At 36.5% G+C, this 15,361-nt stretch overlaps 1 protein-coding gene across 6 annotated transcripts in view; it reads right to left on the minus strand.

Moving 5' to 3' along the window:
• PLCZ1 (phospholipase C zeta 1) overlaps positions 1-15,361 on the minus strand; it is a 40,744-nt gene that overhangs the window by 19,248 nt on the left and 6,135 nt on the right. For 4 of the 6 annotated variants that reach the window (XM_023635185.2, XM_023635181.2, XM_070269207.1 and 1 more), the window contains 3 exons: positions 7,948-8,105; positions 4,099-4,300; positions 2,714-2,858 (listed from right to left, as the gene is read on the minus strand). In XM_023635185.2, coding sequence (XP_023490953.1) covers positions 2,714-2,858; positions 4,099-4,300; positions 7,948-8,002 — 402 coding nt within the window. In that variant the 5' untranslated portion in view covers positions 8,003-8,105. 6 annotated transcript variants of the gene reach the window in all.

The raw sequence follows: 15,361 nt of genomic DNA on the forward strand, positions 1-15,361 counted from the left end.
CTGCATCACTCCGGTCTCTGCCCCTCGTCTTCACATTGCCTCCTCTGTATGTGTTAAATCTCTCTCCATCTCCCTCGTACAAGGATTCATTTGATGGCATTTAGGGCCCGTCCAGATAACCCAGCATAATCTCACCTCGAGGTTCTTAACTTCATCACATCAGCAAAGACCCTTTTTCCAAATAAAGTTACATTTACAGATTCAGGAATTAGAACCTACTATCTTCAGGGGTCCTTATTCAGCCTCCTACAGTGACCTTCTCATATATACTCACATATATATAGTGACTTAGTCTAATACTAAGAGAACAGTGTAAAAATTTTTCCCAAGTAAAATAAATGGTTTTGAAACTGCAAACTGATAGCATAGTGGATGGATTTCTCTGTTAGGCCGTGACTTTGCTCACTGGGGAAAGCTCATTTTTTCGTCTTCTGTGGTCCTTGGCTCCCCTCTCCCGAAGTTCCTCTTATCTTTTCCCCTCCTTGGCGGCATCTAAAGTAGGTGTTGAGTTTGCTTTCCTTAAAATCAAGCAACTTTTACAGCTGAATTCCTAACCAAAGGTTGTTTCAAGGCTCACCTATGAGTTGTACTTTGTTTTTGGCAATACACCTCCCTCAAAAACTTAGATTTCTTTTATATTTTTTTCAGTAAGTTACATGTGCCAGTAACTATACTCCAAGTTCTTTCCTAGTCATTGTTATCAAATCTATTTTATTTCCTTGCTCTTGCTTTCCCAAATTAATGGTGACGGTCTTGAGCAGAAAGTTCAACCTCAGTGTAATCTTTGCTGCAAAACTGAGTCACCCTGTTCAACTGAGAAGTCTCATGAGTCTTTGCTGCTCAAAGCATTTTTTCATTCCATCTCTTACTCTGGAGTCTTAGAAGCTGTAGGGGTTTCCACCCTTGCAAGTCCTTTGAATTTTGAGATTGTCTCTATTTCCTTTGATTTCCTCAGTTACCCACCCTAAGTGAAGTGAGAGAGTTTGCTATGCAAATATTTAGGAAGAGTATTTCGGATAAAGGAAACAGCAAGTGCAAAGGCTTTGAGATGTGTCTGAAAAAAAGTATGGAGATCAGAATGGCTAAGTGAACAAGGGAGAGAGGAAGAGGGGAGGTCAGAGGTAACAGAAAACAAGTCATGGAGGCCCTTGGGAGTCACAGTGTGGATTTTAGCTTTTATTTTGAGTGGGACTGAAGGTTTCGAGAAGGAGAATGATGTGATTTGACTTAACAAAAAGTCACACTGGCTGATACATTGAGATGAAACCATAGGGGAGGAGGAGAGAAGCAGGAACAATGGATAAGAAGCTATTGCAATAATCCAAGCGAGAGTTGATGGTGGTTGACCAGGACAGGGACAGTAAGAATGAGGAGTAGGGGTTAAATTCAGTATATATTTTGAAAGTAGAGCCACGAGGATTTGCTGGAGAACTTATTGAGGGGTTAGAAAGAAAGGAGGGGAGGGTTAAAGCTGGCAACAATGATTTAGGCTTGAACATATAGAAGTTACCATTAACTGAGATGGAGAAGACCACAGGAAGAGCAGGACTGAGAGAAAAAGGGATATCTGGAGCTCAATTCTAACCATGTTAAGTTAAACATGCCTATTAAATACGCAAGTGGAAATATCAAATAGGTCTATCTTGGTGTAACATTCCAGAGAGAAGTCTGGGTAGGAATTTAAATTTAGAAATTAGATGTTTAAGAGAATTAATCCGTATATCAATGTTTTATATTGGTAGAAGTTTTTCATATTTTATATTTATATTTTGTGGATATTCAGTATTTTATACCCTATTTCTAATAAATAATAGAACAATTGATTTAAATTTTGATTTTAAATTATGTTTATGTTTACATTATGTTAATAATGTATTGATGTATTTAGGAAAACGAGGTTTATCAAATTTGTAAGTTTATTAGATATACATTGTTTAAGTACTCAATTAAGATTTTGTTAAATCTCTTCAATTGCACTACGGTTGAAGTACTCACGAAAGAAATTAAATATACTAAGTTTACAAAAACAGTTGAAAATGTCTGAAGGTGCTTAATTAGCCAAGTTTATAAATGGCACCAAGTGTTATTCAAAATTGAGTTACTGTTAAATTGAGTTACTGCTCAATTTATAGATTAGGATTTGTAAACTGAATTTAGACCAGAAACAACTAGATCTTTGAATCTGTAACTTTAATAAATTGAACAATAATTTTAACACCCAAAGTAAACTTCTAAACATTCTTTGCTGTATGAATAGCTGCCATCATAGTCATTAAAAATGTCAACAATTGAGGTAATACATTTTTGACACATTTTATATTTGTGTCTTGAAAGTGAAATAGTTGAATATCAATAAAATAATTACTATTATATAGGTCAGGCCAGTATTTCTCAAACTTTTTTGGCCATAACTCACAGTAAGAACTATATTTTAAATTGTGACACAACATGTACACACACATATACATGTATCACGTATATTATATAATTGAACAAAAAGTTTCAAGAAACAACATGTACTTTACTACCTGAGATTAACTTCGATAAATCTACTTTTGTCTGTATGCTACACGATTTCACTGCCTACTGATGGATCATAACTCATAATTTGAAACATCACTGATCTAAACTAAGGCCAAACATTATAAGATTTTGAAACAAGTAAATTATATTATGCTTAAATAACTATAATTTAACAAAGATATGCACATACAATGAACGCATATTTGCGTATCGCTTGGATAACAGTTTTGAACAGAAGCTTGCTGGTGAGTGTATAACCATGGTATACAACAGGTTCATTTTGCGATCCATCCCAGCAGTCAATTTCCAGACAACGGCATCCTTTCACAAGGGCACTAGCAAAATTTAAGCAAAATAAATTATCATTCCCGGATCATTAAAAATGTATACCACAGTGTCAAAACAATCCAAAGCCTATTTGTGATTTTACAATAAATGTCTAAATAAATCCATAATAAAGACAAGTTGCTGTGTTGGACCGAACACGTTTTTCTTCTTATGAAAATAAGGAATGTGAGCATGGCCTGCCACGGAACTAATATGTGCCAACCACAGTTCCAGCGCTGCCAAGCTGGTGCAATGTGTAGTGCTATTTCTAACCCATTCCTTAGGCTCTGCAATTTCTACCTCTTCACACTCATCTCCCTTCATTGCTCCATTGACACACTTGCTGTCTTTCCCTCATTTGAATATGCTAAGCACTTATTATTTCTTCTGCTTGACATGCCCTTCCCACCAGGTCTTTTTGAGGCATCCTCTCTTTCATCAGTCAGACCACAACTGTGTCACCTCTTGAGAAGTCTTTCCTGACCCTGTAACTAAGTTAACACCCTCCACCCCAGAGTGACTTTCTGTCAGGTTATACTACTCATCTTCTCCATATGAATCATCAGTCCCTGAAAATATCAATTTGTTTACCTGCTTATTGTCTGTCTATTCCCATGAACAGATGAGCATGGCAGCTCTGAAAATCTTGCTCATCACTGTATCCTCAGCTGACTGACTAAACTGAAGCCTGGTATTAACAGTATGATACATTGTAGAATGCAAAATTAGAGTTGCAGCATAGGTTGCTTTTAATCTATGTAAATCATTTAACATATAAATCTCTGTATATCTATTATTATCTATAAATGCCAAATTATATCATTTATTTATGTGTTGGCTTTACTTAGAGCATTGTGTCCCAATGTCTGGGAATTAATTTTAACTATATTTTTTAAAATCTAGGATGTTCTGATTAGCTAAAAGAGATTTTTAAAAAGTCTTCTTCATATGTTTTCCTAGAAGAAGTATCAAATTATTTGCGAAAATTCAGAGGGCCAATGACTGGTGAGAGGAGGTCAATAGGCAGGATTAGAAGGAAAGTATACGATATTAATGCATAGAATAAATTATATAACCACCCAAAGTTCGGATTTCCAAGATATGCACAAATCAAAATTCCTCTTCCTTATGTGTTTGCATAACATGCATAGCCTACTTATACTGTGAACTGCTTCCTATTGAGGTAGACACCATCGGGAACTTCCACGTGTTTTAAAATGTAGTGGATTTAAAAATGAAAATAAATACCTTACATATCCCCAAATGTCACTTGGTCCCACTAATTGGTCAGATATCAAGTACGTATTATGTGAACTTGAGATAAAATAATCATTTAATGGATGATTCATATTTTGATAAGTTCTTTCACACTTGTTATCAAATAAGAGACATTCAGATGAATCCATGTATCTCGTAAAACCTTCTAATGACATCTGGTGTGCTTGCTTAACTATAAAAAATAAGTAAAAAGATTGCAGAAATATCATTAGCAGTATAAAAACTACATCTCACTTGAAAACAACAGTAGAGTATGTTTCTAACATGTTCATTGAGAATTAATATTAATACTATTTCCAATTTTTCTTTGGAAAAAAAATTTTTCAATGAATACACTTATTTCTTCTACATCAATATTCAAGTAGAGGAGGTATTATTTAATTATCTCTGATTTTTAATGTTTTAAAAATACATACAAGAAAAGTACATATATCATAGGTCAGTGAATTTCCACAAGCTATATATCTAGGTAACCAGCACCAGGGTCAAAGAACAAAACATTACAGCACCCCAGAAGCCTGCCTCCTGTGAAATTTCTGGTCTTTCCAATCCAAGTGTGTTCAATGATGCATCTTCTAACAGCATAAATTAGTTTTGTCTGGACTTTGTGGTTTTTATGAATGAACTCATACAGTATGTATTTTTTGTGACTGGTTTATTTTGCTGAACATTGTTTCTAAGATTTATTCTTGTAGTGGCATAGAGTTAGACATTGTTTTTTCCCATTGTTGTAGAGTATTCCATTGTGTGACTACACCACAATTTATTTATCAATTTTGTTTTTGATGAGCATTTAGATAATTTCCAGTTTGGGGGCTATACGAAGAGTGCTGTTATAAACAACCAGAACGTGTCTTTTGGTACAAATATGTACACATTTCTGTTGGATACATGCTTATGAATGGAATTGCTGGGTCATTTGCATATTATCGTCTTAGTAAATTATCTCTGAACTTTGATACTCAGTACAATAGATACAAAAATTATCTATTGAAGCAGAACACTGGCTCTGGTATTAGACAGCTTGGGTTAAATCTATTTACTCGTTATATGACGAGAGCATTAGTTAACCTCTCCCTATCTTTGCACTGGTGGTAATCATAACACCTATCTCTATATATTAGCTCTATCTATTAGCTCCATAAATGTTAGTTGCTGTTATTTTCATTATTGACAATTCAGTTTGTCTCAAAATAAGAGCTGGTATGAGTATTCACCTTAAACTAGAGAGTGATCATTGGCAAAGAATTTTATTTCCAGGACTTTATACTATAGAAATAGAAATGCAGATGAAGAATGATGTGAAAGAATGCTAACTCTAGCATTATTTATAAAAGCAAAATAAATGGGAGGAGGAAACAAATTAAAACTCAAAATATGATACAATACTAAGCAGCGATTAAAAGTAATGTATCAGAAAAAATATATAGTGACAAAAGTAAATGTTTATGACATCATAAAAGTGAAAAAGCTGGCACTCAAAAAGCTATAACAATTTTGGTTAAAAAATGAAAGCTAGATGAAAATACATAAAACGTTTGTAGTCATGCAATCTCTCTATTTCAAAGCCATGCAAATTTAAGAATGTGGGACAAATGCATCATATATTGTAATAGTAGTGATTTGCATGAATTTATTCTTTTTCCTGGTGCAACTGGCTTACAGCTCTTTTAAATTATTGAATAATTAAGTAAATATCTTTGGTAATGGAATAGAAGAAAAACTCATTAGTGCCCTTAAAAACTACCAGATTGAAATGAGAGTTAATCTTACGATTTTTTAAAAACCTCATTTGGTACCCACCATGTACCAATGTGGGACAAGATTGAGGAGCATGGTGATATTTGAGAGCATAAGGTCATAATTCCAATTGGCCTTAATAAGTCTCTAAAGTGACCAATAAGCATGCAAATGTAATTCAAGGTCTCTGCTGTGTGTGAAAGCACTGAGGCAGCGGAAGGCTCAAAAGATGAAATAAAGGAATGACATAATATTCCAGTTAAAATGCAAACGCAGTTCCAAGATGTTACTGCCGCCATCCCATAAGCCCTTTGTATTTTTTAATTTACTACCTGCAGGTAACAGTGCCAAAGTAAATTTTTTTTGAATATTCACTAGATCAGTGCTACTTAAAGTACTTGTCAATGAACTGGTTGTTTCCAATTGGCAATGACATAAAGAGCTTGAGCCAGAACATAAATCAATTCACTACTTCTTTAGAGAAAGCCTTTGCTATTCAAAAAAACAAAGTCAGCTGGATTCAACCGGTGTGCTTAGTGATGTAGTTGTCTTACATTCCGATACAAGCTCTTTATCTCCTTGCCAACCTGCAGAAGTTTTAATGGTGATCAGACCAAACTCTTACTAGCACTGCATTCGGTCTTACCACTACAATGCTTAAAACTCTCCAAAGTCTTTATGTGGCACTGAGTCATGAGGCCAAAATCTTAATTGTGGCCTACTAGACCAACACAATTTGATCCCTATCTATCTGTCCAAACTCATCTCGCCCTCATGCTCCATGTTCCAACCACACTGTCTTCTTCTTGTTCCTTGAATTCTCCAACTCAAGTCTGACACTTCTCTTCCCTCGACCTCAGACTATTCTCTCATTTTGTCAAGTGAGTAGTTCTCATCGTTTAGGTCTCAGTTTAAATGTCACATCTTCGGAGACAACTCTCCTAAACATCCAACCTGAACTAGACCTCCTGGGTTGTTTATTCTCTATCGCTTTCTCTGTCTTAGTTTTTCACAGTGCATAGATAGCACTCTGAAGTTATCCTTTCATATATTTAATTATTTGCTATCAATCTCCCTCCAACTCCCATCAGGAAAATAAGACCTAGGGTGTCTTGTTCTCTACTGTAGCCCCAGCCCCTAGAAACATACTTGGTAGCCACAGTATGACTGTGAACATATTATGAACATATGACTCACTGAAGGAATATGTATGGTTTTCTCAGAACCCATATTATCATATGTTAAACACTGGTGGCCATAAACCAACTTTCAAAGGCAGAACTTGGACTTGCATAACTTCCTTATTAAAAAAATAATTTGAGCTATCCTATTAATTTCTGTAGGGTTAAATACTGTGCTTTAACAGTGAGCTTTATGCAATTAGGTGAAATTTTATGATATTAGGTCTATTTTATTTAAAGATGAACATTTGTGAAGAAATTTAAAGTGTTTTATCCATTGAATGATGGGACAAAGATCAAAAATTACATGACAGATCATCAGCCTAAATAGTCATTTAATTTAAACCAGATGTCTGTATTGAAAAATGAAGAAGCAAAAATATTTAAATGTTTATAAAATGTTATAGACCATTATGCATCTAGATAGTGGAGAAATTAGTGATTTTGCAATATTTTATTTCTTTCCTAGAATTGTTTTCGTTCAGCTACTTTAATATTCATGTATATTTTCAATTATATAGTGTATAAAAATGGAAAACTGCCTATAACAGGGTTTTTATTTTATTGATAAATATCAAGACATTTTATTCCATACAGTACTTGTAACAGAATCTCATCTTGTTTTCCATGCTTAAGCTTGTCTCTGAACACTTGAGATATACACAGAAACAGTTAAAAGAAAGGAGCTGGACAATGAAGTAGGAAAGAATGCTATGGTTATGCAATGTAGCTTTCTAAAGGTATATATACATTCCATAAAAAAACAAAAATAAAACTGCCAATATTTGCTATTAGCCAGAAGAAATTTGGCTCATCCAAAATTTGAATTTGATAGCTATAATTCATAAAAAATACTTCGCGTGTAAATACTTGATGAAATTTTGAAAAGCAAGCATACCTTCTTCAATAGGCTCATATTTTTCAATGATCTCAGAGGCAATAGTTTTAGTCATCTCAACTGAATACTGCTCTTGTATCAAAAATTGGACCAGATTTTTTTCCAAAAGAATCTTCCGATTTTCAGAATATGTGTTGAAAATCTCAGTAACTTCTTCTCTGTGTGCAATAATTCGATAAATTGATCTAAATTCTTCTATGGTGATTTTTCCTTGCTTCAGCCTGTCATTATCCTACTAAAAAAAAATAACTGGTGGGCTTACATTGTGAATATGAAAAACACACAAAATGAATAACTTAGAGTATTTGCTTAATATATATAGCAACTTATATTTGAAAGAAGATAAATCTTATATTGGATTCTTATTTCAGGCAAAATATATAAAGCTGCATGAAATGATGCGGAAGTTGAGAAAAAGTCAGTGCATCCTCACCACTTAAAATCCAGTGGCCATAGTGGGACTGCAAAGAGGTGTGGGAGAAGATGCATATTCTAGGTTGTCTTTCAATTGCACATTTCATTTTTCTATTTCATTCTACTTCAGTACCTTCTTAAAACTATGCCAGACAATATGTATTCCCACACCACTAAGATGCAGCCCGCACACCGCAAGTGTCAGGGTAAATCAAAGACGTTCATGATCACTGTAAACCACAGAAGCTGCCGTAGCTATGTGATATCTTGAGGAAGTGGAATATGCACAATCTTTGAAGGATTTGGGGCAGGGATAAAAAAGGTAGCTGCCAATAAGAAAGGATCTACCTGGCTGTTCTGGAAAATTCATGTTTGAACTTTATGAGAAACATGAAAATGGGCTGGGTCCAGTTCTGAAAAAACAACAGAACCACTGTGAAATCCTGAGTAGGTAAATGACTAGTAAAAGTAGAAGTTTAGTCTGACTCATTGTGCATTACCGGTTGGAAGAGATGGAGAACTGCAGGAAAGGGAACAAAGAAGATGCAGCTCTGGTGGGAGGCGATGAGTAGGAACCATAGAACGGGGATCAGGGAAATGACGAAAGGAGAACTCAGAGGATTCAACACGTTAAAATTTTAGACGCATGAGGGAGAGAAGTCAGAAATGTCTGGAGTTGGGGAGAGTGGAAGGACTAGTGGATTTATAGTATCACTTACAAATAAAAACTAAGGCATAGGAAGTACATCTGAGAAGGACATTTAATTTCAAGAAGCTATTTATTTATCTATTAACTTTCCCATTCCATTGTAAACAGCTTGAGCACAAGGAGCATGTGTTTAAGACCCACTGTATTGTGGTAAAAAGCTGACAATTTGTAGACAGAGCTGACATTATATTCTTAGATCCAAAGTATGTGTGACTTTGGACATATAAATTAAATTCTCAGCTTCATATTCTTCACCTTCAAAATGGGGATAGATAAGACTTCCTATGTCATCAGGTTGCTGTGAGGATTGGAGATATAGAATAAATGATAGTTCTAAATATCAATGTATTATTATGTCTTATCTATGTCTACTTGTCTCACGTCATTAGCCCCATTTCACACATGATTTGTCATAAGATCTTAAGCAATCAATAAAAATCAAAGTGTGCCTGTAATTCCTGAAAAATGTGTTACATAAAATTGTATAAATTAAAAATTGCAATCCTACTGAATATCAGTATAAAATAAAATATACGTTATTCACTAAATAATGAAAGTTTTATTACTTTCACACAAGGTATAAACTTGACCATCTACTATGTTCTCTGGTAACTTGTTTTGTTTTGTTTTTCCCAAAAGATCAAAGTTTTCATCTGACACTAGAAAGAATTAGAGATGTAAAATTAAAGCAAAATTCAACAAATCCAAATAATTGCTATCATTGATCAAACCCAAAGGAAATTCAGTGTTAAAAATTAATCAAATTACCAAAAAACAAAACCCACACATAATAGATGAGAACTGGATCACTGAAGATGGGAAGCTCTAATTTTAGTAGCAACAGAGAAGGAAAAGAAAAGCAACAATGAGTAAGTAATGTTGGAGAAGAAAACATGGGGCCTAATGAACAGAGCATCAGTAGCAGAGCAAGCAGGAAGAGGAAAGCACTGAGCAAGAATGATTCAAATCTGAGTACCCAGGCACATAACAGCATTTACAACTTAGAGTACCAATGTATGAATATCGCCTCTGTAAGGAGAAACTGATCCTCAAAAATCTCATGTAAATTGTCCCCCTCCCACAGGCATGGTAGACCAGGATCTGAACTCCAAAACCACACCAAGAAGCAATGGGAAGAAAGAAAAGTCAATACATCATTACACATATTGACAGTATATATGCAGAAATAAATTGTGTAAAGTGCAAATCTGATCAATTCAACTTCCTCGTAAATTCTCAATGTGTCTCATTATCTAAAGGATAGAACCCAAATTATGTTGTGTCGCAGCCTAGGCCCTTGAAGACGTCTCTGATGGTTTCTGCTCTTATCCTTTTCTTCCTTGCACCCCACACTTTCATACTGAATTAGGTATAAATACCAAGCTGTCTCTTACTATTGGACAGGCTGTTTCTTCTGTCTAGAATACCCTTCTTTTACTTCTTAACCTACTAATTTCTACTAATCCTTGAAAAAGTGTCAGGTCCTCTAGAAGTCTTTCTTCATGCCCCTCTGTGTGTCCTCCCAGGCCACATTAGATACTCTCCTCTGGGTTCTTATAAGACTGCCCTTTCTTCTATCATAGGGTTTATTACACTGGAATGAAAGCCTTTTTTCTACATCCCTTCTAGAATTGCCTCAGACAGGGATTTTGTCATTTGTTTCTTGTATCCTCAGTACTGAGATATTCAGAACTGCTCTGTCACCTAAGCAATTTTATGACTCTGGTGAACTACGTGTACCTAATTGTAAAAAGGAGCTAAATATCTCTAAACCTGGGGAGAATAGGGAAAGATACTTTTAAATACATAGTACAGAAAATATGCCAAATCTCAGGCTCTGCTCCAGGGAATACTACAGCTTTTAGAAATGTTACATATTAATCCTTTAAAAGTACAACATAAAAGTAATGAAGCCATTTTTCTTCTGTTTAAAAATACGTTCATTACATGGTTATTCTTTATGAGGCATTACAAAAAGAACTTTACCAAACAACTCATTCAATGTTTATATATGACTTAGAATCCCCTTTAAAACCTCATGAACCCCATGAAGGTAGATATTTTCTTCTTTTTATTCCCAATGTCTAGTCCTGGAACTACCCTAGGCAGGAACCTAGTGATTATACATTGAAATGAATAGTTGAATATATGAGGATAAAAGAACATATTAAAATAATTCTATTGATAGTCACTCAGAATAGCACACTTTCAGAAAACAGAATTAAAGCTTTCCATGTTGTCACCATTTTCCGTTGCTCAGTCTGCTAGTAAAAAGATGAAATGTTCCTTAAAATAAATATCATGAGAAAACTGATCAAAACATAGAATTTGCTTTTAACATAAGATGTAGCATTTTTAAATTGTCTCTGAAAAAACAAAGTATTCAAAATATATTATAGGAAGTGACAGGATGTGCAACATTTTTCCCAGACTCTGACATACTGATTTAAACTGCTTTGTAAGTTTTCATTCTCCCTTTCCTTCTTCCCTTTCTTCCTAAGCAAATATATGAGTCAGAAACTAAATTGGGTAATAAGGATGCAAAGGCAACACATTAGCAGCGCCCTCCAGGAGCTCATAGTCTAGAAAAGGAAAGCAGACATAGAAGTGTTATAATGGAAACTTTATAGACCAGGGACACAATAAAGTTGGGCAATTCGCCTTAGAGGATAAAAAAGGTGTCTTTGTAGAAAAGGTGATCCTGGAGCTGAGCCTTCAATGATGAGAAGGAAGATGTTTGCCTGAAAGTGGGGAGGAGAAGGGTTTATTCTAGCAGTAGGGATCAGAATAAATAAACACACGAAGGTATGAAACAAGAATGATCACAGAGGATGTTAGTGAAGCTGTGGTGAACAAAAAGGCTAAAGTCAAAATTGCATCCTAGAGACGTTTGGATGCCACGTGAGACTCTCAGATTTCATTCTCAAACAAGGGGGAGTTACTGATGAGCTTTAATGAGAGAAATTGTATAGATTTTTGTTTTAGAAAGATCACTCCGGCTGCTGTCCACACGGCAGATGTTGAGATTAAAAGCAAAGAAACCAGTTTGTAGGACTTCTCACACTTTAATATACATATAAGTCACCAAGAGACTTATAAAAAATGTAGTCAGCTTCGATATGTGTAGATTCTACATTTCTAACAAGCTCCCAGGAGATGCAAAAGATGCTGGTCTGAGGACCACACTTTGAGTAGTAAGTAGTTGGAGACCAATTGACTTTGCAAAGGAATGAGATAGACCTTAAAAGAGTTAAAAATTTGATGTGGAGGTGAGGTAAAAGGAAGAATCCGGGAATCCTCCCATTTTCTGGCTTGGTTAACTGAGAGAATAGAGCTGCCATCACCAAGAAAAGAAAGGAAGATAGACAGTTTGGGAGGGAAAGATAAGTTTCGTTTTAAATATATTAAATTTGAAGTATCCAAACAGAGACAGCCAGTAGACAATTGGTCAGGTTGGAAAAGGGGATTGGAATATTATAGAAGAAAATGCAAGAAGGATTTTGGAGTCAGACAGACCCAGACATGGGTCCCTATAGTGGTATGAGATATGAACAAATTATATTGACCTTCTTATCCTCAATATCCTTATGTGTAAAAAGAGGCTAATAATGACTTCCTTGAATGTTTAAGATAATATATACAAAAACCTAGTAAGGTGCCTAGAATATGGCATTTGATGAACAAATGCTACCATGCATATGGCTCTGTCGTTTAGGATAGAAAACTTGACATCTGTTCCCAATAAAGTAGTAAATGAAGCCACTGAAAGTCAATAAGGTGGTGACATAGGAGACTCTGGAACTCACCTTCTCACACGAACACACCAAACCCGCAGCTACATATGGAACAATTCCCTCTGAAGGAAATCCAGAGACTAGCTGAGCAAATCCTACATATCAGGCAAATGAGAAAACACCCAGAGGAAATGGGTAGGAGAGGCTGAGACACCATCTCTCCATACACTTCACCCTCAGCATGGTGCCATATAATGGGGAGGGAACTCACAAATCCCATCTTCTCCCTGAGGAGGAAAGGATTTGGACCCAACATCTAGTGCCCCAACTTTAAAGACTTTCACCTGAGAGACAGGACCCCAAAACACCTAGCTCTGAAAGCCACCTGGGGCTTGCATCCACAAGATCCACAACATTAGAGTAAACAAAGAGTTCTTAATGGTTCAGGAGGACGTGTTGTGGCTATGCTCCCAGCACTCAGCACAGACGCAGCAGACTGAAACATCTAGTTTTTCCCTGAAAGAGGCTTATTTGGTTATCTTAAAACTGTAGCCTGAGAGTCACGCTTCTAATTCAACACTGATCTAGGGGCCTACTGAAATCCTCCCCAGAAAGCGGGGAGGCTAGTGGATGCCATCTTCACGCTCTCTGTCTGCCTCACTCCGATCATCAGCATCTCCCTGAAAGAAGCCTGTGCATATATCAGGTGCCCCAGCTTTTGCAGCTGCCGCTTGGGGTGAACCCCTTGGTTGCCTGGCTCTGGTGGCAAATGGAGTTTGTGTTTGTGGGTCCCACAGGACTCTTACAAACGAGGAAACAGTTCTTGATTGGCTGTGCCCCAACGGCTCAGCACAGAGACAGCAGAGGCACCCAGCTCCCAGTCTTTATCACAAGAAGGCCTATTTGCGTATCTTGGAGGCTGCAGCTAGAGTCAGACTTCAGGGTTAACACACAACTAGGGGCTAAGTACAGTTCTCTCCAGAGACTTCGTGCTGTCCCTCTGCCTCGCTCTGGGTTGGTGGAGTCTCCCTGGAGGGAGCTTGTGCGCACAAGCTGCTGCCCAGAGGACACAGCCCTTGATAGCCTGGCTCCGTTGGCCAGTGGAACGTGTGTTCACAGGTTCAGCAGACCTGTGACAAACAGAAAGTCCTTGGCTGGCGGCCCCCCTGGGGCTCCTGCAGAGGGGGTGGACAGACACACTCATCTCCTAGTCTTTCCCTGAGAGAAGTCTATTTGCATACTTTCCAAGCTGCTGCCTGAGGTTCCGGCTTCCAAAGGCCTTCATGTAGATGCTGACTGAGATCCTCCCCCTTGGGACACTGATAGGCCTTGGCACCCTCTAAAAGACTGGGAGGCACTAAGAATAAAGTAGGCTGCTTTGACAATCACAAAGGTTGAAAGACAAGAGCTAGGATGTGGTGCGGCTCAATGATAAAATTCATCTCCTACATAAGGCCTCTCCTTCAAGACTGGGAGATGTGGCCTTCCCCATCAAACTCACAGAAACCAACACAGAGAGCAAAAGGCAATGAAGAAACAAAGGAATGTGTTCCAAACAAAATAACAAGATAAAATCCCCAAAATAGACCTTAAAGAAACAGAGACAAGTGATTTACCTGATAAAGAGTTCGAATAACGGTCATAAACAATATGCAGTTTCCTTAAAAAACTAAAAATGGAACTACCATATCATCCAACAATTCCACTTCTTGGTATTTATTTGAAGGAAATGAAATTGTTATCTTCAAGAGATATCTGCACCCCCATATTCATTGCAGCATTATTTACAACAGCCAAGGCATGGAAACAACCCACGGGTCCATCAATAGATAGGTGGATAAAGAAGATGTGTATTATGCAGCCATAAAAAAAGAAGAAATTTCTGTAGTTTGTGACATCATGGGTGGACCTTGAGGGCATTATGTCAAGTGAAATAAGTCAGACAGAGAAAGACAAATACTGTATGATCTCACTTATTTGTGGAACCTAAAAAAAACAAATGCACAGATACAAAGAACAGATTGGTAGTTGTCAGAGGCAAGGGGTGGGGGTGGGGGAAATGGGTGAAGATTGTCAAAAGGTACAAACTTCCAGTTACGTGATAAGCTCTGAAGATGTAATGTACAGCCTGGTGACTAAAGTTAACAATACGGCATTGTGTACTCGAAAGTTGCTAAAAGAGTGGTCTTAAAAGTTCTCATTACAAGAAAAAAAATTGTAACTATATGAGGCGATGGATGTTTACTAAACTTATTGTGATGATCATTTCACAACATATACATATATCAAATCATCATGTTGTACTCCTAAAATTAATACAATGTTATATCTCAATTATACCTCAATAGAACTGGGAGAAAAAAGAAAGAGAGTCAACAAGATTGCTCAGGAAGAGTTTGTAAAGTAGAAAGAAGAAAATGAAGAACTCAACTTTAAGAGGCGAGTAGTAGAAGGGATGATGACAGGATAGACGTAAAAGGAATGATCAGAAATTTTAAAAGAAAACTAGAAGAGAGTGGTGTCATAAAAGTTAAAATAGGTGGAAGCTTAAAAAAAA

This window comes from Equus caballus, chromosome 6 (assembly GCF_041296265.1).
Source record: "Equus caballus isolate H_3958 breed thoroughbred chromosome 6, TB-T2T, whole genome shotgun sequence".
Lineage (NCBI taxonomy): Eukaryota > Metazoa > Chordata > Mammalia > Perissodactyla > Equidae > Equus > Equus caballus.